Below are 26,087 nucleotides of genomic sequence, written 5' to 3'. Positions count from 1 at the left end.
AAGCTTGAAACGGTTAATTTTACAAAATACAATTGATGTTAGTTCACTAAAACAGGACTCTCAAAATTGGGGGGGAAACCCCTAAACCTTAAGATCTATTAAGCGAACACCAGAACAGCCTTGCAAAAGACAAAGTGTTTTCACTCTAAATAGAGATGATGTTATGGATCTGCAAATGAAGTTTTATCTTGGCCTGATTTATTAAAAAGTTGACATTTCCCCTGCGCTAATGTTAATTAAAGCAAGGGTGACCCTGTTTCATTGAGAAAGAAGGAAATGAATATTCTTATTGCAAACTGTGTCTGGTTAAATCAGTTCAAGAATGGCATATAATAGGTCATGTTGAGGCTGCGCAATATCATAACAGAGATGGAAAAGAATGTTAAAGGTCCACCTTCCAAAAAGGAGTCTCAAGTATGACAGTCATTTTTAAATGCCATTCTTATTAATATAAAAACCATGTTTAATATTTGGCCAAAAAGAGATGGAAAACAACTGCTGTAAAATGGAAAAAAAAAAAAAAAACAACAAAAAAAAACCTGCTCAAAAGCACAACACTAAGATTAATAATTAAATGAAACGTCATTTGCTAAATAAATTACTAATTATAAACTGTATAATTTCAAACTCATGATAGCATGCACTTCTGGTTCATCTAACATGTAGTCAGTACTTTTACAAAGGTAAAATACCTCCACTGGAATTTGGACTGGAGTTATTTAGCTTGGCAATTTCCTCTTCTCTCTTAAGATCTTCCTCCTTTTCCTCAATAGTCTCAATGTCGTGCTTTTTTATTTGGTCCTTTTCCTTATGTTTTTTAGACTTCTTTTTGGACTTTTTGTGAGACATTGAATGGTTTTCTTCCATAGGCTTTGGACATTTTAGTAGAACTGAACCAGGGGGTAGGGTTTCCAGAGAAGTCCTAGAGGTATATTTGTCTTGCTGGTCCTCATAGATACTATCGTTTTGACTAAAACTGTCAACAGGTAGGTCTTGAGTCCCCCGGCCTTCTGGAGTGCTAGGGGAATTGGAGTTAGAATTTACAATCTGAGGAGGATGTGAGACGGGCAGGTGGGTTGAAGGCAGCGGTGGAGGGGTGGGAATGGCAGCAGCTGCAGGGGGCAGCGGGAGGCCTGCAGCAGATTTTTCACTGGTGGGATTCAAATGACCATTTAGTGTTGGTGGTACTCTGTTCGTCAGGTGAGATATTCGGGCTTTTTTATTCATTAAAGGATCAATAAACTCTGAATCCAAAAGCCGTTTCTAGGGGAGGGAAAAGGAAAAAAGTGAGCCAGTTTGCACTAAAATTAAATAAATTCAATACATGCATGGCTGGTTAAACAACTAAGTAACCTTACTTAATATTAATACTTAATATTACCAGGGTTGTGTTAACCTTTCTTCATGCTTAAGCAAAAACAAAAACAAACAAAAACTAAACCAGAACAACAACAACACAAAACCAAATGTGAAATAAATTTTCATGTTTAATGTCAAAAACCAGAATCTGGCAAATATTTCTTGAAGTGCTTACTGAATTCTTTCTAATCATACAGCTTTATCCTAAGTTCCAAGAGAGACTATGCTGATTTATGTGGATTATACCACTCAGGAGAGTATTAAACAGAGGCAGTCACTCTCCATTGCTGGCCATGGTTGACCTAGTTATATTAAATGAGAGGAGAAAGCAATTTGTACCATTTGACTCTGTGAGAACTAACACAGCTAGGTAAAGGGCAATAGCCTGCACTTATTTTAATCTTTAATGGGCTAAAATGCTCCAGTTAAGAATATTTTGGCTGTCATTTATCATTCTACCTGTCTTAGAGTGGGAACGACCAGCACTTTCAGAAGAGTTTCTCTAATTATCTCTATCACTGTTGAAATGCTATTTAATTTTTTTAACCCTTACATATCTCTTTACCAGATTGGAAGATAAGTCTTAATAATTGGTCCATTAAAATTAGGTGGAAGTATTTTTTTAAAACAATCAAGGTAATAGTAGCCTAATCTGTCAACAACAATAATAGTATTTAAGTTAAAAAGGAAATTTAGATAGTTGAAAACTACAAAATATAAATTCACATTTATGCTTAAATATAATGCTGTGGCTTGTATTCTGGCTTGAAAGAAAATAATGGTTAATCAACTCATTATTTTGTTTTCAATTTAACACCGTTTATTTGGCACCCAGCAAATAATCTGATCAGAGTAGAAGCAGTTTCATAATAGTTGGCATTAAAAGTGAGACTTCCACAGACATTGTATATATGCAAGGACAGCCTTGCTTTTTTTCCTTTTTCTTTTTTGTTCTCCCTCTGTTCCTCAAAATAAGTTTCTAATATTTTTTTGATCTGTGAACGGCTGTTTGCCCAGGGCATGCTTAGTGTTCTCCACACATCTGTGGGCTTCTCACTAATTCTTGGGAGTAGGGTCCGGAGAGAGAGAGGGAGGACACTGTGTCAGCAGTACTGGGGTCGGGAGATCCGTCCCACTGTCTGTTAAAAGCACCCAGAACACTGAGAGAGTTCTGAGCCTGGCCAGTCAGCTGAGAAGCAGGCAGGCTTCACTGTAGTACTGCCTAGGACCTCTCACCTTTTTCTAGGATGAGCTGAATTTCTTGGGGAAAACTCTAAACTGGAGAAGAATCTGATTGGGAGTACTCTAATAAGGATCCAGTGGAAAAGAAAACATGGAAACATGCCATCATTTTTGTTTATTTGTTGATTGTAAATCCAATTTCCCCCAAAAACATTCTTCTGGAACATGTTGACAGACAAAATTAAATATCTTCAATTTTCCATATAATCTGATAATTGTATGAGACTGGGTAAGTCTTCTAGTTAGTGACCAAATTGGAAAGTAGATAATCTTACAACAAAACGTAAACTTTAAAAATGGAAAGCAAGGTAGACATTAAGTACTCGGACAAGCAGTGCTGTGTAGTGGAGACAGTTCTGGGCTGGAAGCCAAGACCTAAATTCTAGGCTAAGCTCAGCCATAACCAGCTGGCTTTGGGCAAGCAAGCTGTCCAGCTTCTCTGGGTCTCATTTCCCTCACTTATACATCAGAGGACCTGATTAGAGGCCCCTAATGTCTATGTTAGGTCTATAATTCTATAAGTTTATGAAATACCTGAGGAGAAGATACAGCGTCTCTACTAGAACACACAGGAGATTCTGAACGGCTGGTGCCTGCAGCATTCTGAGATGGATTTAGTTTTCTGTAAAAGACACACATGTTACGTGTTACGGAGATGATTTAAAAATGTTCATGATGGAAAGCTTGCCTTGCTTCTCTTTCACACCTTAACACTGAAATAACAATGACTAAAATAATCACTTATTTCCATAATTTTTAAAGAAACATTTTTTTTAAAAGCAAGAAAAAAAAGAATTCACCTAGAGAGCACTGACTCCAATGACCGTCTGTCTATTTCATTGTATCCAGGCCAGTCTCTCTGAAGCTCTTTAAAAACATAATCCTTTAAGGTATATGAGAGGTCCTTAGGATTCAGATTGGCTACCTAGTATGAGGTATAAAAACAGAGCATTAGGTATTTTTACTATCATCTCCTAACCTAAAACAGGCAACCTTTAGGATTTACACTGAAAATAATTACATCAATTGGCCCCAAAGGGACTGCTAGTTTTTTATATTACATGCCAGATCTCAATAAATGCCATTAATTTCATTTTGGGAATTAAAGCTTTATATACACGGCTTAATGTTTTTTTCCCTGAATGGCCATTGTATTTTTAATATTTCTAATCAAATAATAAGCCCATATTAGGAAAAAAGTGAAGATTTAAAAAAAATCAATTATTTTTGTCAAAGGAATCCAAAACAGTTGTACAGTAGTCCCCTCCTTATCTTCAAAGGATACATTCCAACACCTCCAGTGGATGCCTTAGAACTCCGATGGTAATGAACCCTATATATACTGTTTTTTTCTTATACATACATACCTGATAGTTTAACTTATAAATTAGGCACTTAACTTATAAATTAGGCACAGTAAGAGATTAACAACAATAACTATTAATAAAATAGAGCAATTATGCCAACATGCTGGCAACACTACTCTTGTGCTTTGGGGCCATTACTAAGTAAAACAAGGATTACTTGAACACAAGCACTGTGATATTACAACAGTTGATTTGAAAACAGAGATGGCTAGTGACTAATGCGGGACATACAGAGGGTTATCAGATCCACTGCCATAGTATTGCAGTGCACGTGTCCAGGTAACCCTTACTGTACTTAATAATGGCCCAAGATGGCTACTAAGTGACTAATGAGTGGGTAGCATCTACAGTGTAAAGCTGAACAAAGAGATGATTCACATTCTGGGCAGGACAGAGCAGGACAATGTGAGGTCTCATCACGTTTCTCAGAACAGTGCGCAACTTAAAAGTAACAAAATATTTACTTCTGAAATTTTACTTTTAATATTTTTGGATCATGGTTGACCATAGGTAACTGAAACCCCAGAAAGCGAAACCATAGATAAGGACTACTGTATTACCAACATCCTTATTTACTTCTGGGCATTGAGTCCATTACTCTTGAGTCACAATAAAAATCCTTGATCACTTGTATTAAGTAGAAACCAAACAGTGACCAAATGTTGGGTTATAAACTTTCCTTTCAATCATCAACAAAACACTGTCTTCATAAATAGTATCAATTCTGATAACCTTGTCTGTCTTTGGATAACCACACTTGCTCCTTATATCTGCCAGTTCTCCTGAAGAACCACTTACTCAAAGTCCTTGAAATTCCCCAAACCAATAAATGAAAACATATGCCTAGAGAACCCCCAAATTACTGTTATTAGTCAGCCAGTTTATTCCAAAGTGTAATCTTTTCTCATCCCTTAACTGCAATTCCTAGAGTGTCGGGGCTTAGCCATTAACTAACTACACAAACATATGGGTTCATGTGTCAAACCAAACAAAAGTAATTTTTAAGGCTAGGAGAAAATTACTCTTGCTTTTCACTTCCTACTGGAATAGATCATTCTTTCTGTGTCTTTTAAAAGTACTATCAAATATGATAGTTTATGCTTCTCACAGCTTAGCTGAATACTATTCTAACATTAATGTTGCTATAAAGGAGAAAATAGATTTATCCTAAAATTCAAATTTGCAAATAAGTTAATATAGGATACAATCAGATTTCTTGAGGTGGAATAAACACAATCCATTAATTTTCTTTTTCTTTCTTCTCTTTTTTATTTTTTGAGACAAGGTCTCACTCTGTCACCCAGGCTGGAGTCCAGTGGCAGGAACACGGCTTACTGCAGCCTTGACTTCTTGGGTTCAGGTAATAATCCCACCTCAGCCTCCTGAGTAGCTGGGACTACAGGTGGACACCGTTACGCCTGGCTAGTTTTTGTATTTTGTATTTTTTGTAGAGAAGGGGTTTCACCATATTGTGTAGGCTGGTCTCAAACTCCTAGGCTCAAGCAATCCTCCCTTGGCCTCCTAAAGTGCTGGGATTATAGGTGTGAGCCACTACGCCCCGCTGGCAATGCTTCCATTTTCTTTTACCCTCATCTCTACACACATTAACACCCCTACCGCCACAGCAATCGGTTTTCTAGGTTTTTGTAGTAGGACATTCTCCTGGTTTCCTCCTCTCTTAGGACCCTTTTTTTTTTTTTTCCCCCCGAGACAGAGTCTTGCTCTGTCACCCAGGCTGGAGTGCAGTGGCATGATCACAGCTCACTGCAACCTCTGCCTCCCGGGTTCAGGCAATTCTCCTGCCTCAGCCTCCTAAGTAGCTGGGATTACAGGCACCCACCATCATGCCCAGCTAATTTTTGTATTTTTAGTAGAGACAGAGTTTCATCATGTATTTCACCATGTTGGCCAGGCTGGTCTCAAATTCCCGACTTCGTGATCTGTCCACCTCGGCCTCCTAGAGTGCTGGGATTACAGGGGTGAGCCACGGCGCCTGGCCTAGGACCTTTGTTTTTTAAGTCTGTTTCTCAATCCTCTATATGTTGAAATGCTGAAGTGCTCAGTGCCTGTTTTCTGCTCTGTTTTCCTCATTCTCTTCATTTCCTCCTAAGATGATTTCATTAAGTTTGAAGACTTTCAATACCCGATATATATACTGCTAATTTCTAAATTTATAACTCTAGCCCCAACTATCCTCTGACAACCACACTCTTACATATAACTATCTATAGACATCTATCTCCACTTGGATATAGACATCTTGGATAGACATCTTCCAAATGGAGTCTATGTAAGACAGAATTCCTGATCCTCTTCTCCCCCTTAAACCTACTTCTTTTCTATCCCTCCCCATCTCAGTCAATGGCACAATATCCATTCAGTTGCTCAGTCAAAAACCTAGCTATAATCACAGATTCTGTTCTTCCCCTTATTGTCTCCCTACACCCAACCATTAGCGAGCCTTACTACAAAATATTAGGCTCTTTAAGTAGTCTCTCTCCTCTACTCCTGCCCCTCTAAGCCATTCTTGCCATGGAAGTCTGAGTGATCTTATTAAACTTATAAATCAGATGACATCATATCTTTGTTTAAAACTATAATGAGTTCCCATCTTACTCAAAATAAAACCTAAGCTTCTTGACCATGGCCTAAAAATATTCTCTGGGATTTAACCTCTGCCTCCCTCTTCCATCTGCTCTGGCCTTCTCTGTCTTGAGCCCACCTACAAGTGCTGACTCATCTTCTTGTCTTTCACATAGCATTTCAGTTAAAATATGGCCATCTGAGAAAAGGTTCCTTGATCTCTCCACTTAAAGTAGATGATCCCTTTCCCAGCTCCTTTCAACTCCTCACTGGTCCTGAAACTGTCTCATGAATAAGCTCCATGAGGACAGGATTTCTATTGGGGTCACTTTGAGATTCCAGCATTTAAAACAGTGTCTGGTACACTGTAGATACTTAATAAGTTGAACTGAATGAATGAATGTTGAGCTTGAACCAAATATCCAAATGTCAAGCTGGAAACATTATTCAACTTTATCTAGTTTCTGATTGTTAAAATTTAGTTTTTTCATAAAAAGTCATTCTAAGAAAAAAAGGTTTTATTAATACATAACCAGTTTAATAATAAACAGCAATAAACAAATTTCCTGGTGGATGTTAAGCACTTTTAAATTTAGGTACAAATTTTACTGGGAGCCAACATCTTAGTTTATTTTAAAAACCTATTACTTTGATGAATTAATAATGTCCACAGGGTTCTACAAACTACTGTGTTAGTAACAGGTAAGCAAATTTATCTCTACTGGCACAGGCAAAGCCTGATTATTTTAGGTAACTTGTTTCCCAACTAGTTTGTCTGGGACAGAATAACCAATTTTGGGATGATTTGTGTATCTTGCTGCTCTTTTTCTTTTTCTCTGGTGCCTATTTTTGGTCAGTTTTATTAGAGCAAAGTCATGTTATTTTTCTTGTTAGCTGCTAGCAATGTTCAGGAAAGGGAATTTAGGTATAATCAGTTTATGTCAAAGTTCTGAAATGCCTGATATCTTCCTTGTGAGTTTAAATTAGATCGTGCACGTGAAATGCCTAGCACTGTGCCTGGCACATAGTATATGCTCAAAAAGTGGTAGACGTTGTTAGCCTTTCTATCTGTGTTTTCACTAGGCTAGTGGTTTCAGCTCATATATTAGAATCATTAGGGCCATATACAATATGAGTGCCTAGGCCCCACCTTCAGATACTTGGCTTTTGTTGGTCTCAGGCGGAGTTCAGGCACTGGCATGTTCTAAAAGCTACCCAAGGGGATTCTAACATGTTACCAGGATGAGATGATGCTCTAGATTCTATCAAATGATCAACACTAGTAACTCTCATGCCTCACTTGCTTGGGGGTAAATATCTACACTTTCAGATATATACATACACACACACACATATACACCTATATAGATATCTATATGTATACATATAATCACATAACTACTGCCATGTATCAATAGTAGTCTATGTGTGAATTGCCTCTGCAGTCATTTGGCCTCTCCATTATCAAACCGAGGTAATTCACAACCGTTCGGGAGATGCAGTTACCAAATCTTTTGTGATTTGTAACCTGACTCTCACTGCTTCTCCAAATATCAAACTGAACACACACACCCTCATTCTCATTTATTCTCTCCTTTCTTTTGAGCTCGTAAAACTGCTATGTTACATATGGATTTAAATTATTTCCAAAAAGTGCTAAAGGACTTAATAAAGATCCTTAAGATTGATTGAGATACCTTGGGACTGGTTAACCTGAATTGGAGACAATGGTTTTACCCTTTCATAACATTTAGTATTATGTTGTGAATGTAAGAGATAATGGATTGAAATAAAGACTTGAAAGTGTTACTCTTTGAATAACAACAGATCAAAGCCTGTAGGTTTTTTTTTTTTTTTTTTTTTTAAATGATGAAATTCAGAATAACTTCTTTGGAAATGTTATTTCTTTAGAAAAAATAAAAAAGATGGACCACCCTTTATGGTGGATCTGAATGCTCATAAACATTTATGACACATGGATAGAAGGAAGGAAGAAAAAATATATAGGAGGTTACAGTCTAACAAACCACTGACTTTAAAAAACAATGGCCCACTTTTTTACATGTAAGCTTGTGATAAGGCACGGGATCACTGTTAACACATTACAATTTCATATGCTTTTATGCAGACAAGCGACTGATCTTGGTACACTCAGTGGCAGAAAAAGACAGAATAATAAGGGCAGCACCAAGTATGTGGGGCAAGATACATTTTAAACTATTTACTAGGCAAAAATGTTCTGTCTTATACCAATCAAAGGCCAACAGAATACATTACACAATTTCACCGACAATAACCAATACAAATTAAGGCAATACTTTAGTGTATTCAGGACTAAAAACAGATAACAAACACTTCTTACTTTCTTCTTAATGGAATTTGAGAACAAAATTTGTTGGTCCCAAATAAAGACAATGCTCACATTTCAACTAGTTTTTAATTAAGTGCTTAAAATAAGATGATTTAACTTAATATTCACGAGTTGTATTTCACATGCCACTGATCAAAATAATCCTAAAATTTCTCTATCTCAATAATAATGATAATAATGACAACAACTTTTTTTAAATGAACATTTTAACAAGAAGGTAAGCAGGAAGGACCTTTCTCCAGCTGTCCTCACCTGTTGCAGAATTGCTCCCAGAGAGTTCTTGTCTTTTTGATTGACACCATCTTTCTGGAGTCTAGCAAGTAGCTCGGGTTTCTTGTAGGCCTTCAGGGCCAGTAAGTGAATCACCCTGTCCCTGTATGGCCTCTGAGAGACGCTGCTGCTGCTGTGTGTCTTTCGAATTGTATTTGCAGGGTTCATGGGGGTTGACCTTTTCCTCTCAGGAACTGTATCTGAAACAGCTTGAGGTGCTTTCCGAATTTGCACTCTTTTCCCTAAAGTCCAGTGGAAATGACATTGTTACACATTTGTGGGTTACAATATGAGCATCTCAGTTTCCACAATTCTGATTTAGGTATCTCTTCATTTCTAGAGGAAATAATAATAAAGGCCACTTTATTTCAATCTTTAAGAAGGCATGCAAACAGAAAGCATTTTAAATAAATGGCCTAAAATTTGAATTAGAAATCATTTTAATAAAATCATTTCTTGGAAATAATATGTATTATGCATGTATTTTGGTGATTTCCCTACAGAAAGATAATAACTAGTAACACAAACTGTAACCACAGACTTGATAACTTCTATCTTAAATAAATATATGCCATTTCTGAAAAGCAAACTATAATACAGTGAACATGGTGAAATGTCAGAAATACCTGTCAGACCTCTCTAAGAACACATTCTTGGCTGAGCATTATGTTAGTAATTTCACACGTTCAGAAGTCACAAAGAGGCGGGGAGGTCAACATCATGAGGCATCCATTAGTGATATTCTTTTTTTTTTTTACAGGCCACGACAAGTTTTAGGATTCATAAAACAAAACTATGAACCAACCAGCCAACCAATCTCAGAGGGCACAAACAAATCTCTCCTCTGCAGTGCTGAGACTACACATGTGAGTTAGAGAAACGGAAAATGGTACAAAGGAGGCCTTCACACCATTCTCACATGGGCCAGTGCTGTTCATGTGGTTAACCCATTTGCTGTTTAGACTGAACACTGACACTTGGCAAGTGGCTACTTCTAGAACATATGTGGGCTGAGGTGAACTGAGTATTATGTGTATGTGTGAAGCTATCCAGACATGCCTGGTCACTGACAATCCCAGTAACCATTCCTTGCTGAAGGGACAAAAAGTAGCATGAAACTGTGTGAGATTCTCATTTTATGATTTTACAGGTGGAATCTTTTAGCTTGTTTAGGACACACCAAGCCCCAACTCTATGCCCTCTGGTTAAAGAAGGGGAAGAATTTGTAATGACATACAATGTGGACAACTGAATTAGGAACAAGACTAACAACTAGAAATAATGGGTGGGTAAAAGCAGCTCCTATAAGCTGTGGTCTGGGGTGAAAACAGCTCACTGGGGCAGGAGCTTTACTGAGTAGTAATTCTGTCCACGCTGGGCTCCCCAGGCCTGGTCTGAAGGCCTGTGTGTTTTCATTCCCTCCCACCTCCAGTAAGGGAAAAAAGATGAATGCTCTCAAACTGAAGCCTTTATTGGCTGGTATGTTTCTTTACTATCTGTTCAAAACCAATTGCAAATATCAAACTGTTACACTACTAAGGAACTCAGCATTAAGGGGACACTGCCTAATGATAAGAAAAACTTAAGTTATAATTAGAGTTTTAGAGAGAGATTTAGATTGGGGTTTCTGTATTTTTCTTAAATTAGAGACAGCTGGATCAACGTCAGCTGGATACTTATGCACCAATTTTGTGGGGGACACTGTGCTAAGAGCTGCATACATATTATCTCATTAGGTCTCACAATAACCTGAAAAGGCAGGTATCATCCCCTTTCACAGATGAGAAAACTGAGGCTTTTAATGGGATATGCTCAAAGGGTAAAGTCCTCACTTAGCATTTGGGAGGTTCTGTGATTTGATTAATACCTAATTTTCCTGCCTGTAAGTCTTTGTGGGAAAGGTTTTATGAACAAATGCCTAATGTTTGCTGTTGCTTTGTGTTAGGCTATAAGCTCTATGAGGGCAGGGCAGTGGCTGCTTTGTCCACTAGCATACCTTGAAACAGTATTTGATGACTAAATGAATGACAGCAAGAGAGCAAGTAAGCAGAGGAGCAGGAATCAACACAGTCCATATTTCCCCACATTGCCAGGCTGCCAGAGTGTGAATACACACTGAAATTTCTAATGTGGCATGGGGAAACCATGTAATCCAGCATTTCCCAGTTGCAACAGGGTTAACAAATATTATTTCCTATTAAAATTTTAAGGAATACTATTTTTTAAAAATAGAGTCAAGGTCACAAGTTTAGAAAATGCTATAAATTCCACACTCCCTCCCCCTTAACAAGTTTTGCAAAAAAGAAGTTTGTTTAACTCTTCTCCAAACCAAGCTAACTGAGAAGCCCTTCTTTCTGTCTGGGAAGGGGGATGGGCAGAGAATTTTTTGGTTTGTTAGCTAAGCTACACACACTAGGACTGGTCATTTAGGATGAATTCAAGTGGCAAGGCAAATAAAAATAAAAAGAGAAAAAAGTAACAGTACTTTTTCAGGTGCCCTACCTCCTCTGTACCTCTGATTCACCTCTGATCCTTGTCTCAGGAGATCTCCAAGGTCTACTGGGTTTATGCCCATGCTTCCCCAAAGCAGGTATGGAGAAAACAAATCAGGGAGGCTAACTTTGCCCTTAAAAGGGATGTAAGTATGATGTTTGGCAAGAAAGTAAGAGCCTGATCGAGAGAAGACAGAACTGGAGTCTTACCTGGGGCCCATTGCTAGACTGTCATCTCCCCATGAATCCCCTACCCCCAAAACACTCACTTTGTCCTTTACCTCATTTTTCTTTTAGACAGCTAGTTAGGGGTACCTCATATTTCATTCAAATACTTGAAATAACAACTCAGCCACACTGGACCACTGAATGACACTCAAAGATCACTTGTTCACTACCTCCCTATCTCTTCTGTGCCTGTTCAACAGGCACTTTCCTCTGGTTTAAGGAAAGAGGCTACAGATGAAGAAAACATCAGTGATAAAGGTACTTACAGAATTGAAATACTAAAAGAAAAAATGAAAAAGTAAAGCAAGAAAATGTCAGGTTCAAAGTGGGCAGAAGAAAGGATTTATTTTTTATATTTATCTCAGAAAAAGCCATTTTAATAAAACCTATGGGAGAACCTAATTCTCTTTCCAGACCCAAATGCTAATCAATTCCCTGGGCTCTTTATATAAATAGTAGCAGTGGCTCCGGCAGGGTTGGGTAATCTGGGACTACAACTAAATTGTTGTTTCATAACAAGGAGTCCAATTCTAGCTTCTTCATTTAATAAAGATGGCAAAAGTATTTACCCCTCAGTCTAATGGCTCTGAGTAAACTGTCTGAAAGGAAGATGTTAAAACGTCCATCACAAAGAGAGAAGGGACTGCAGCCACCTTCTGCAGTTGTTTTTCCATTCTGTGGAACCTGACCAGAAGCCCTGGCAATACAGACCCAAGGCTTTAAAAACATCTGCAGGCTCATGACAATGACATGACTCTGTCATGGTTAACTACATAATCCATTGCAAGGGAAATCTCCACCACTTGGCATTTGTGACTACTTTTTCAAAAAGTTTACTACCAAAATATATATACCGAACATTCACAAAATGTTAGCACTATAAAGGACCTTAGATCTTGTCTAGTTCAAATACCCACCTTTTTTTTTTTTTTGTAATATTGAGAAAAGTAAGATGTTAAATGATTTGTCTGTCTGTCATCAAGAATAAGGAGGTTTGTTCACAAAGGGTAGAAATTGAAAAAAATAATGAGGGTGGGCTGGAAGTTGGAAAAATTGGAAACAGAATCCTAGAAATTAGACTGGTTATTTTGTATACCTAAATAAGTATTAGTACATATAAAAATTCATAATTTAAGACACTTTCAGAATTTAGGCAGAAGTCAGTGAGCAGACTTAAAATATTGGTGAACTAGAAGCAGTGGTGATTAGTGATTTTTTTTTTAAACAAACGAGAGGAATTATAACAATACAACATAGTTTACCACTGATATAAATGTCATGACTACAAGTAAAAATATTACTGGAAGATAATGTTTTCTAGGTTAAAGCCTTTCCTGCTCCTCTCTAGGCAAATAGGTTTTGGTTTCTTCTGCCCACAAGAGGGTTGCAGAAACTCATATTCCTGGGTGATTAGGCCAGGTGACACCTAGGAACACAGGCTTCACTGCCTCGAACTGGCCTTCCTCCCTAGTCTAGCTGTCAGCTGGCATCATGCTACCACCATGCCACAGTGGGGTCAGCATTATTCTCATTGGTCTTCTACCCAGGCCTACATTGTTGAAAGAAACCTTGTCATACAGGTACCTCTAAGCTGGCATAGGTGAAATTTTGGTGTCATTTTATGTGATATAGTCTATTATTAATTAAAGGGGTATATCTTACTGTCTTAAGAAAAGCACAGAACTTGTTAATGAGATCATACTCATATAATTTGCTATTTGCTGATACCAACAATTTGGTATGTAAAATACAGAGAGAATCATAACATTCTTCATGGGGTGATTATGAGATTCCAATGAGTAACTACATGTGAGTGCTAACCAGTGCCTTGCGCACAGCAGTAAGTGCTGGGTTTTATTAGTATTGAAGGGTGATTGATATTTTAAAGAAATGAATGAATCAGACAGTTTTGAGACACCAAAAGAGGCAGGAAGATACAGACTGAGCTGCCTGGAAGGAAAACAATACATGGGAAAGGGCTAGCAATGGATAAGGTTAAAAGAAAAAGATCAAAACATGACCTAACAAAATACAGTAAAAAAAATCAAAACAGACAACAAAAAAGCCAATCAGGATACTTGAATCCATTGCTCCCCTTTATTCAGAAATGATCACATTTGTTTTTTTGTTTTTTTTGTTTTTTGAGACGGAGTCTCGCTCTATCGCCAGGTTGGTGTGCAGGGGCACGATCTCAGCTCACTGTAACCTCCGCCTCCTGGATTCAAGCGATACTCCTGCCTCAGCCTCCCACTTAGCTGAGATTACAGGTGCACGCCATCATGCCCAGTTAATTTATTTTTGTATTTTTAGTAGAGACAGGGTTTCACCATGTTGGCCAGGATGGTCTCGATCTCTTGACCTCGCGATCCGCCCGCTTTGGCCTCCCAAAGTGCTGAGATTACAGGTGTGAGGCATCGCACCCAGCCTTGCTCAGACTTTTAAGAGTAGTGTGGCTAGTTTTGAACTCTGAGGTGAAGAATTGGAGGCAGTCCAGAGGAGAGCAATACAATAATTAAAGGGTTGGGATACAGGCCATACTAAGAAAAGATAAAAGGAGCTGGGGTTATTTGACCTAGAGAATAAAAGGCTGAGGAGGTTAATGACAAGATTTATGACCACATAAGAACACTGCTGTGATGGTGAGTGGCTAGGACACTGAGGACAAAGCAAAGAGGAAAAGGCCTACAGAGTGTCTGGATTGGCAGAGATGGCCACAGGCCTCTGCAGGGAGGAGGAAGGTGTATAGAGGGAGGCCAGCTCTTCTTAGGAGAGGGGAGGTGTAATTTGGTTCACATGTAAACTCTGATAACCTCAAATTTCCTGTGGTCACCTCCAAAATATATGTAAATTATTTGTAGTACCTAAAAGAAACCTTGCAAGTTCTAAAATTCCCAGTAACATTAGGAAGTATGTGGACTGTGGGATTTTGGGTGTTGAAGTCTGTTGTGTAAAGCTATAAACAAACTGTACCTGACTCTTTGAAAACAAACAAAAACACATGAACACAGACGACACCCAAGGACCATTCAATGGAAAAGTGCAGTCATCATCACGGATTTTCAAGCTTTGGAATAAATCAAGGGGAGGGTTTTTTGTTTTTTTCAGCTAGTTATATTGGGAAGGAAAAAATTGTTTTGATGATTTCAGTCTACTATTGCTTTGTCAAACACAACAATTTGCCTCACTGTTTATAAAATGGTGGTACTAGGTGGTTTCCATCTTGGAAAACAATATTTTCCAAGCAACAGGGGTAGATCATTCATAGTTTGTGCTTAAATGTAAGTGTGGTAGATCTTGTGTGTTCTAAAAAACAAATTGAGATTTAGTCTACTAGCCCAGAAAATTAATTAAGTTACTTTTGAGGATGAAGGAGAAAGAAAGGAGGCTGGAAGTTGCTACCTCACTCAGCAGGAGAGAGAAGGTGAAAAGTCTCATTGCTAGTAACTTACTGAGCAGGGAACTAGGCCCCATGGGTACAGATATCTGGGGAGGGGATGAATTGTTGTTAAACCAAACTAAATGTATCTAAGCTAAGCACCAAGCCCCAGGAGCACTGGCTTTGTTTCAAGGAAGTACTTATTAAAGACACTACAGGAGCTTCTCAAAGCTGAATGTACTGTAGCTGGATCAGTAATGGGAAAACACAGAAGTAGAATGAAGTCAAACCTTGGAAAGATGCTAGTTAAGGGACCTGGTTCTTCAAGAGATTTTTTGTGAGCGTTTCAGTTTCCAAATTAATATCCTTTCATCATTTACTATAGAGTGACTTGTGTTATTAAATTGACCAAGGACTCAAAGAGCTCCTCCTCACTCTTGATAATTCTATTACTGTTAATAGTCACCATGAATTGACTCCTTAAAGTTTGTTCAGGTCACTGCTCATAAAGGAGAGATTCATCTTGCAAGTCTGGTCTCACTTCCCTTCAATCTGATAGACACCTGAGTGAGCTAATGATAAAAATGATGGGGGTTGGATAGGGTCTTAATTAATGGATAGATGAGGATGAGGATCACAACTGAGGAACCAAAGAGACATCACTCTAATGCTCTCTTGTAATGCTTTGCTATAAGCACATTTTATATTTTTGTAATGAAAAATTCTTGTTGTACAAAGATGCTCTGAAAATGTAAGCAAAGTCTACAACAATGAGATTATCAACCCATAAATTCTACTAACAGATTTTACCATAAAAATAGCCCTACAAAAAGGCAAAACAAGAACCATAGTATCCATCACTGAAATTACATCATCTAGTGACAAAGAAAATACAACGGTACCACGATTGCAACTTCACGCAGTAATGTGACCAGATCCTAGTACTATAAAATAATAGTAAGTAGCCAACAGAAGATTCAGGATTTAGGAAAGTCACAGAACTTTAAAATATGCTCTTCAATTTACCGGCAGTCTGAAGAGTACAAATAACTTTGTTTTCCTCACCATGTTATCCAAAATGTTCTGAAAACTAGCTTCTGTGTTTTCATTAAGTTAATATTACTGGTATTTACCTATGGTGATCTTGAATTATTCCAATCAATCAGCAAGAGGAAGAAAGGTATCTATACAAACCTACATATGGTCCACCGGGTTTGATAACTTTTGTGCTTCGGTTGCGGGATTCCTCCTCTGCCTGGGTCATTCTTTCTCGTGTCATCTGATACGAGTCGTTTGTTGCACACACTGTAATTTTATCTTGTATAAATCCCAGGCAATTGAGCTGGGAGGCTCCAGAGCTGTCAAGTAAGTCAGTGGCTTTGTTAGACATGACCTTCGTTTTGTACAATAAAGACAAACAAGAATTATATAATCCTAAAATCAGCAGCCCAAATAAGTTTGCAATCCTAAAATAACTAATATTAATTTTTAAATGCAAATGTTATTTAAAATACCTAAGATCCTCCTCTTCACATCACTTTTTTTCATATTCTTTATATAATGGATGAAGTGAGCTCTCAGAGACCAAATCCATAAAATTTTGAAAAAGAAAAAAAACAGTATTTGGAGCAAGACCAGAGTTCCGATGGACATTGTAGTTCTATACTGTTAACTATTTTAAAGAATTATCTAACACTGATATGAGGAAAGTTAAAAAGTTTACTTTTAGTAAAGCCACAATATACGTGCTTTGGACTGATTAGTTGAAATGGACTCACCACACAGTCTTTATTTTAAATAGGGTATTTTAAGGCTAAAATACTGACAAGCATTAAAGCTTACTTTAATATTATTAGTTCAAAAAGTTCCTAAAAATTTGCAGAATTTGCATTTACTTTGTTAAATCTCTATAGCAAATGTTGAAGAAAACACAGGGCAAATGATTTTTATAGTAATTTTTTTTTTTCAGTCGGGGCACGGTGGCTCATGCCTGTAATCCCAACACTTTGGGAGGCCAAGGCAGGTGGATTGCTTGAGTTCAGGAGTTTGAGACCAGCCTGGGCAACATGGAGAAACCCTATCTCTACAAAAACTAGCTGGGCATGGTAGCGTGTCCCTGAAGTTCCAGCTATTCAGGAGACTAAAGTGGGAGAGTCTCTTGACCCCAGGAGGTGAAGGCTGCAGTGAGCTGAGATGGCGCCACTGCACTCCAGCCTGGGCAACAGAATAAGACCCCATCTCAAAAAAAAAAAAAAAAAAGAAAAAACTTTTATTGAAATAATCATGAATATTAACATGGACCTAGAAGATGGCTCTGTTTCAAAATAACATGCTAATATTAGGGGGATCATAGTCACAGTCATAACTGGTATTTTATAAAGAAATTGCTATGGCCTGAAAACAAACTGGAATATAAAACTAATGAAAGTAACACTACACCTGGGCAACAGAGCGAGACTCCGTCTCAAAAAAAAAAAAAAAAAAAAAGAAAGTGACACTACAGCTCTGATCATCTATTTCCAAACTTAATTATAAGTAACTGTGTTATAATACAAAGAAATAAGGGTTGATAATTTTTTTTTTTTTTTTGAGACAGTCTCACTCTGTTGCCAGGCTGGAGTGCAGTGGTGCAATCTCGGCTCACTGCAACCTCTGCCTCCCGGGTTTAAGTGATTCTCCTGCCTCAGCCTCCCAAGTAGCTGGGACTACAGGCGCATGCCACCATGCCCAGCAAATTTTTGTTTTTTTAGTAGAGATGGGGTTTCACCATGTTGGCCAGGATGGTCTTGATCTCTTGACCTCGTGAACACTCGCCTTGGTCTACCAAAGTGCTGGTATTACAGGCATGAGCCACTGCACCTGGCTGATAAAATCTTTATAAATTGCTAATAACTGTCTTTACAAATGGTATTTAAAAAAAAAACAAACCAGTTAATTCATCTCATAAATATTCACTGGGCAGGGACTGCATGCCTAGCAATGTGTGAGGCATAGAGGCTGTGACAGGAACTAACAGTTGTGGTCCCTCCTTCAAGGGTGACAAGGATGGGCAAACTGGAAATCACAACACAGTGTGACAAATTCCAGGGAGCAGAGGACTCCCAGAAAGGTAATCTCACCTGGACTTCACAGAGAAAGTGATGCCTGAGGTGATCTAGAAAGATGACTGGGTAAGGGGGAAGAAGAATGAAAATGTTCCGGGAGGACAACTAATCTGTGCAGGCCTAGGAAGAGCAGAAAGAAGGTTTTCAAATTGTCCAAAGGACACTGGGAAGGACAATTAGAGCTGAGGCTGAAGAGGGAATGAGAAATATATCACAAAGGGCTCTGAGGGTCATGTGTTACAGGTTTTGGACCTTATTCAAAGGATAACGAGAGGCTGAAATCAGGGGAGAGAACATAACTCATCTGTATTGCAGAAAGCTCAATCTGGATGGAGGATAGATTGAGAGGAAGGGGGACACCAGAAGGAAAGCAGAGAGGCTAGTTGGGATGCTACTGAAGGATTACAGGCAAGAAGTGATGGTGTGAACCAGAATAGGGCAGTGAGAATGTATAGTAGTACACAGCTTCTAGAGATAGTGAGGAGGTGGAAGTGACAAAAGTTGGTCAGTAGTTAGCCACGGTCAGAGACAGGTGGGGGAAAAAAGTTAAAGATCATGCCCAGGTTACTAAGTATATGGAAGCTGCTATGTACTGAAACACTGAACACAAGATGATGGACAGGTTGGGAGATAGGCCTGGGACAAAGAAATTAAGTTCAGTGTTGGAGATGGAGACTTTGAAGGAATGAGGAGAGAAGGGGTCTCAGGAGGGAAGCAACTGTGAAGAACACTAGTTTTAAGCAAAACGAAGAAAAGAAGACCACATGAGACTGAAAAGTCACAGCTATAGAGGTAGGAAGGAAACTACAAGAGTACTATGTAATGTAAGCCACTGGAACAGACGCTTTAAGCAGGAGAGAGTGGTCAACAGTGTGCAACACTGGCATCAAGTCCAGAATAATAAGGAACCAATAACGCATCCACTGGATTTTGGGGGCAGGGAGGTCACAGCTCCCTTGGGGAAGCAGTTTCAGTGGAATGGTGGGCACTGAAGCCAGACTTTGGGTTAAGAAGTGAATGTAAGAGAGGTTGTTTTTGTTTTTTTATTTTCTTTTTCAATAAGATAGATTTGAGCATGTTTGCATGCCAAAGAGGGGAAAAAAACTACTGAGAGAGGAATGCTGAGAGAGGAGAAGGTCATCCTCAGAGGAAGTGGGAGAGAGCAGGGAGAGTGGGAGAAAATGACTGCAATAGAGTGAAGGTCTGGTGGCAGAAAGTTTGTATTTCAACATCTCTTCCTATTATTTACTAAGTAATTTACATAGTGAGAATAAGCTGAAGATACTGCCACTCATGCAAAGTCAGAAAACAGATCTTTATGCAAAACAAATGGAGCTAAACCCTGTAGGCAAGAAGGTACTCTCTAGAATTATTCACTCATCCCTTCTGAACCGAGTTACCCTGAAAGTTTAAATGTTTTAGACAAATGTATATAAATGTTCCCCTAGTCTTTCTCTAGCCTAGCTCACCGTTTCCTTCGCTTAAGTGTGAATTATTATACACTATAGGTCCCAGACTACATATTTTTCACTAAGCCTGAAAATGGGTAGATTTAAGGAATTTTTGAAAGGCAATTTTGACTGTGAGATTGATTTCATTTTACATATGAGAAAAGTGAGAATCAAGGAAGTTTAAAAATATAGATAAGAAGACTAATTTGTATTTGTTGAACATTTATTTACTGAGCATCTGTTTTTACCCTTTTATCTCCAGGTTGAGTCAATAAGCATGTATTTTGAGCTCAGTCAGCAGTGTGAAACTAGAAAAAGGGCGTAAGAAAGCCTCTGACCTTGAAAAGCATGTGCTGTGGTCACAGAGAAAAGATCCATAAGGAAAATGGAAATCAAATTGAATGGAAAAGGTGGAGCCAGATTATGGACAGGTCAGCCTGCCAGGCTGCGAAGTGAAAACCTAAGAACAAAAGCCAGTGCTTTTGTTTTCCTGGTGGCAGACTTCAATTTATACCCTTATCACTCATTTTATAAAGCACCTTGGATTAAACAGAGGGGATACATTTGCCCCAATATTCTCACAATAAGTGTTTCTATTCTCTTACTGCATCATATATAGTTTTGTAAGTAACCTTAAATCCTTTTCCAAACAAGGAAGGTAGAAATAACCACACAGGGTATTTATAATATAACAGTAAAGCCATATTACTTACGATGATATGAATGGTTTTGAAGAGAGAATTAAGCTCCTTAATAAAATTCCTAAGTGGACACTGTTCAATTTGTTATCAAAATGTGCTCACTATAATAAAACAACAATCTAGAGACAAGCACCACAATTAAAAATTAGTGTACCATGTAGTGTATAAACAATACTGGGGTGGGAGTTAGAAGAACTCAGTTCTCATTTTGCCTAGCCAGCTATGTAACTCTGGATTAGTTACCTGTGAAATGAAGGGATTGACTCACATAATCACTAAGGACCCTTATACTTGGTGATTCTATAATCATAGTGCTGATCAATAGAACATTTTGCAAGAGTGAAAATGTTATATAACTGTGCTGTCCACTATGATAGCCACATGTAGCTACTGAGACCATAAAATGTGGTTAGTCTGAATGTGTAATGACATTTTAAATTTTCTTTAATTTTTTATCAGGTGAAATGTAAATAGCCAATGTGGCCAGTGGCCACCACAGTGGACAGCACAGAAAAGTCTATATAATCTACAATACAGCAATTTATGCCAAAACCTTTAAGTCTGAAGGTGGGTAATTTTCAGAAAGCAAATTGAATATATACTTGGGGAAAATGACAGATTAACAAAAAGTTACTTAGTCACCTTAAATGGGAGGATAAATGTAAAACTCTGTCAGTGTCTTATTTTGTATCTCTGCCTCCTGTACCTGCTGGAAACATAACTTTCCTTCTTCTTTTCCTCCACATTAAGCAAGTACTTCCACAGTTTCAAGTACTGCACAGATAAATCGCAGAGATATGCTGGCCTAGGATACTTGGGGCTAATGTCAAAGCCTTACATGATGAGGAAATAAGAGAGACCCTAACCTCCCTTGTCTTATATCCAGGGGCAGAACAAACTCCTTCTGCTCAAGGGCCTTTTTAATCAGAAACAACCAAAGCAATGAAGAGTGAAACAAGTGGCTTATTGTTTACAGAGGATCTAAGTAGATAAGCGTTCCATGGTACCCTAGGGTGTGTACATTCTTCTCTTCCTTCCTCCTTTTTTTTTTTTTTTTTTTTTTTAAGAAGAAGAGACTGCTTTACTGGGTTAATTTCTAGTTTCCATGCAGCTGTAGAATAAAGATGTTTAAAAATCTACCTTCTACCTTAGAACATGGCTTGAACAGGGAAGAAGGAAGAGAAGCATGCAAGATGGATATTTTTAACTTCTTTACTCTGGAGTGTGAGCCTCAAATATGCTATAAGATTCTTGCTTAAATTCAATGAATTAAATGTTTCTTAAAAAATCCTCAAATTGCCTTTAGTTTTTAAAAACTGCATTTTTCATAGGTAAAAAATATCTTCTATACCTTAAAAGCCCCATTAGACCAAAAATCTTTGAACTGTTGTGATTATATCCCCATTACAAATGAAATTTCTATTATACAGTAGGTGCTTAATATTTTTCAGATAAATAAATGAGCTCTGTAATTCAATTTAATACACATTTATGGATGACTATTATGTACTTTATTGTTTAATTTTCTAAAACCATCTTAAATAAAAAATTTTTCCCCTTTGGTGTACCTTGAAAAGTACCTACCTGGAGAATGTTTGCTGGATGCAGTCAAAGCTGCCCTGAGGGTTGTCTTTGCCCACATTTGACAAATAGAAGTTAAAGTTATGAACTTCATTGAGGGGATCATTTTTGGGAATTTTGACAAGCTAAAATGGGGGGAAAGAGAGAAATGCCTCAAATTATAAATTTGCCATAGAAAAGTCTTAAGACTGACTTACTGGTTTTTCTAGTGAAAATATTTTAGACCGAAGCCCTTTTGATATATACATCCTCATGGCATTTAAATGACCAAACAATTCAAGGAATCTGGCAAACGTGCCTATAACTCACCAGATTCTTATTTCCATTTTCTACCTTTAAGTGTCAGTAATCACTTCTGCTCAATAGTTTCTGTTAGTTTATAAGAGGAACCCTTTTCATTTCAAAGTAGCAAATGGTTACAGTTCCTATGAAAGAGTTATTAGTGAATTTGTAAAAAGCTCTTCCTCTTTTGAGCTATACAAGTTTTGTCTGGCTTACATGACCCCCTTCTAAATAGCTTATATATATTGAAGCAGTCTCTGAGATAGAGTCCATATCCGAATCTTTGGCTCCTTTAAGAAAAAAACACATTTCATTTTAATTCCTGCTTCTTGGAGTAGTATTTTTGAACAAGAGTAACAGCATAAGGTTAATGCCATAATTATATTCACAGGTAAAAACTGCTGCCCTAAGATTCCATTATACATCCTCATGTTTACAGAAACAGGGTCTGCAGCCTACAGAGATGATTCTGTAGGCCACTCCCAGGCTGAGCCCCAGGCAACACTGTGGAAGAGGCAGATGTATTTTCTTTTTTGTTATTTTTTAATTTTTAATTTTTATTTATTTATTTATTTTTGAGATAGAGTCTCGCTTTGTTGCCCAGATTGGACTGCAGTGGCATGATCTTGGCTCACTGCAACCTCCTCCTCCTGGGGTTCAAGCAATTCACTGCAACCTCTGCCTCCTGGGTTCAAGCAATTCTCTGCCTCAGCCTCCTGAGTAGCTGGTATTACAGATGCCTGCCACCATGCCCGGCTAATTTTTTTCTATTTTTAGTAGAGACGGGGTTTCACCACAGGCAGATGTATTTTCTACATTCTTGTTCAAGGGCTGGCTTCCCTACTAGATGGGAAGTCCCAGGAGCAAAGGGACAGAGTTGTTAAAGACCACTGAGGTCCTGCATCGGCCACATTGCCTGATACACAGTAGGGGCTCAAAAAAGGTGTGTACAATTTGGAATCTTCTGTCCTTCAACTGCTCCACTCTTCCTAGTGTCTGAAACCTTTCCTCCTTTGGGTCAGCATGCTGTTAGGTGATATTTAAAAAAAAAAAAAAAGGATTAGTTGGCAAGGATGTGAAATACGACTTCAGCTCCCAAACATACAGTCTTAGTAATTTAGTGACAAGTAGGGAAGGGAAAAGTGTTTTATAATCCTCATTCTCCAAAAAATCTGTCCTTTCCATTATAAGCTGAAGACTCAGCGCTAACTTGCTGCTTAGTGTGTATGCACACACACTCATGAATGTGCACAGGCATGGGCACAGGCATATATGATTCCTGCCCTTGCTCTGCCCTGCGAGACAACCTGCAACCTCTGACTTGCTCAATCTAAAAGTCTCCCAAACCTTGACCTACAGGAAAGAAGTGCAGCCACCAACTCCTGCCCTCCCTTCCTCCCAACCCTGGAAAAAAGGTAAAAAGAAAGAAAGGTAAGAAGGGAGACAATTTGTAGTATCTGGTACATAGTAGCCATATAATATTTGTTGAAGGAATAAATGAACAAGAAGAAATAAGTCAAAGAAAAATGTTTTTTTCAAAGGAGATTGAGACAACTTGTGTAGAGCTTTAAAAGGTCACATTTCACCAAAGATACTATAGATAGGTAATACTCCATAGAGCCTCCATCATCCATGAATTTAAACTATCTTTGACTCCCTATTTTAAATAAGATCCAACTCCTGGCACAAGTTTCTGTGTTTTTACCTATTTTATAAATATCTTTTGAGGGCAATAACGTTACTCTTTAATTCCCAAAAGCTTCCCCGGTTCTAAAGTGCTGTAACTTTGTGAACAAGTCTTAATTTACTCTGTAGGTAGGTACTTATCAGGCTGTCTTATTGGGTGTGCACACTCAGCACCTAGTTGGCATACATATATTGGCAACTTCTTAATCCTATAGCAGTAGAGGTAAGCAGGAGCCAAAGGAATGCTTGCGTCAGGCACAAGAGAACATAAGTCTACCTGTATACTGGTAGAACAGTATTCACTAATGCCTGCTTTTGTTTTTCTGGGAAGAGCAGGGTTCTGCTGACAGAGAAGGGATATGCCTAGATAGGTAAGAAAGGTGTGGACACCTGAATGAAATCCCCTCCCTAGGCATGACTCATTTAACTTCCATCTTTTCCTCTACCCCTTCATCTAGATCTGTATAACCTGGTTGGAGAAATTTTTAAAGTGGTTTCTAACCATATGGTTTTAAAAACCATAAAGAGGTTTCATCTCCATATGATATTTCATCTTCCTATGAGGCTCCAGCTTCCGTTTAGACCTAAAGTTTACCCTACTGCATAGCTCAGGTTTGGGAATATAGTAGTACTTCCATACCTATCAGAGAACGGAAGACCATCCCATCTGGGAGACTCTAAATTGCATTTTTTTTTTTTTTTGAGACATAATCTCTCTCTGTTGCCCAGGCTGGAGTGCAGTGGCACCATCTTGGCTCACTGTAAGCTCCGCCTCCCGGGTTCACACCATGCTCCTGCCTCAGCCTCCCAAGCAGCTGGGATTACAGGCGCCGGCACCACGCCCGGCTAATTTTTTGTATTTTTAGTAGAGACAGAGTTTCACTGTGTTAGCCAGGATGGTCTCGATCTCCTGACCTCGTGATCCGCCTGCCTCGGCCTCCCAAAGTGCTGGTATTACAGGCATAAGCCACTGCGACCGGACTAAATTGCATTTTTAAAAGGTTGAATTGTACAGTTTTTTTCGCCCTATTTTTCAAGAGTGATTCGAGTCTGTACTCAAATTCTGCAAATGGGCAGTGTTCTTTTAGTGAAAACTTTTAACTTAATGGCTGGAGTCCTTTAGTTCGAATGTCCACTAAACAGAGTGTTACAGAAAGCTCTTAACAAACCTTTGGGTTACTTAAATGTAGCTTTTTCCTGTCTCATCCTCCAAACCATCTGATCTTAACTTCTTAAGTAACATTTATGCTTTTTAAGGTAAAATAATTATCTTTCTATGCATTTTTTTCTCTTAAACCATTATAGTCTGGCCTGATGGTAGACACAGAAGACTTTCATATTTTTGTTTTTTAAAAGTCTCTTCAGTAGGAAAAAAGCTACAGATTTAAAAAATATGATCATGACCAGAATAGAATCAGCTTAAAAAGAAACAAAGTTTTTAAAAAATCATAATCCATGCTATGTACTCACCAAAGTGTTTTGAAACTTGTGTTACACATAGATATTAGAACAGTGGTTCTTAACAAGGGGCAATTTTGTCCCCCAGAGGACATCTGGTCTGGGAGGGTGCTACAGGCATGCAGTGGGAGGCCAGAGATACTGCCAAACACCCTGCACTGCACAGGACATTCCCTCCAATTACGCAGTACAAAATATCAATATGGCCAAGGCTGAGAAATTTTGGATTATAAACAGAAATAGGTCACCCCCTTAGAAAAGAAGTCACAGGCTGGGTGTGGTGACTCACACTTGTTATCCCAGCACTTTGGGAGGCTGAGGTGGGAGGATCACTTGAACCTGGGAGTTTGAGACCAGCCCAGGCAACATAGTGAGACCCTATCTCTATAAAAATAAAAATAAAGTGGAAAAAAAAGAAGTCAGAATTCTGACTTCACTGGTTTCTGAAAATCAATGAATAAGTGGAGAGAAATGGCATATATAAAGAAATATATAAATATATTTATCCCAAATATATATTTAAATAAATATATTTA

The 26,087-nt window shown here is 38.3% G+C and overlaps 1 protein-coding gene across 1 annotated transcript in view; it reads right to left on the bottom strand.

The window, feature by feature from the left end:
• LOC105491988 (elongation factor for RNA polymerase II 2) overlaps nucleotides 1-26,087 on the bottom strand; it is a 77,630-nt gene that overhangs the window by 12,764 nt on the left and 38,779 nt on the right. The window contains exons 3-8 of the mRNA XM_011758827.3: nucleotides 22,129-22,250; nucleotides 16,483-16,646; nucleotides 9,175-9,434; nucleotides 3,402-3,526; nucleotides 3,136-3,223; nucleotides 693-1,263 (exon numbers count right to left, since the gene is read on the bottom strand). Of these exons, the coding sequence (XP_011757129.1) occupies nucleotides 693-1,263; nucleotides 3,136-3,223; nucleotides 3,402-3,526; nucleotides 9,175-9,434; nucleotides 16,483-16,646; nucleotides 22,129-22,250 (1,330 nt within the window). The remainder of the gene's footprint in view (nucleotides 1-692; nucleotides 1,264-3,135; nucleotides 3,224-3,401; nucleotides 3,527-9,174; nucleotides 9,435-16,482; nucleotides 16,647-22,128; nucleotides 22,251-26,087) is intronic.

The sequence above is a fragment of the Macaca nemestrina genome, chromosome 6 (genome assembly GCF_043159975.1).
Source record: "Macaca nemestrina isolate mMacNem1 chromosome 6, mMacNem.hap1, whole genome shotgun sequence".
NCBI classification, from domain to species: Eukaryota; Metazoa; Chordata; class Mammalia; order Primates; family Cercopithecidae; genus Macaca; species Macaca nemestrina.
Note: the sequence above shows the minus strand (reverse complement) of the source record. Positions and strands in the feature narration are given on the sequence as shown.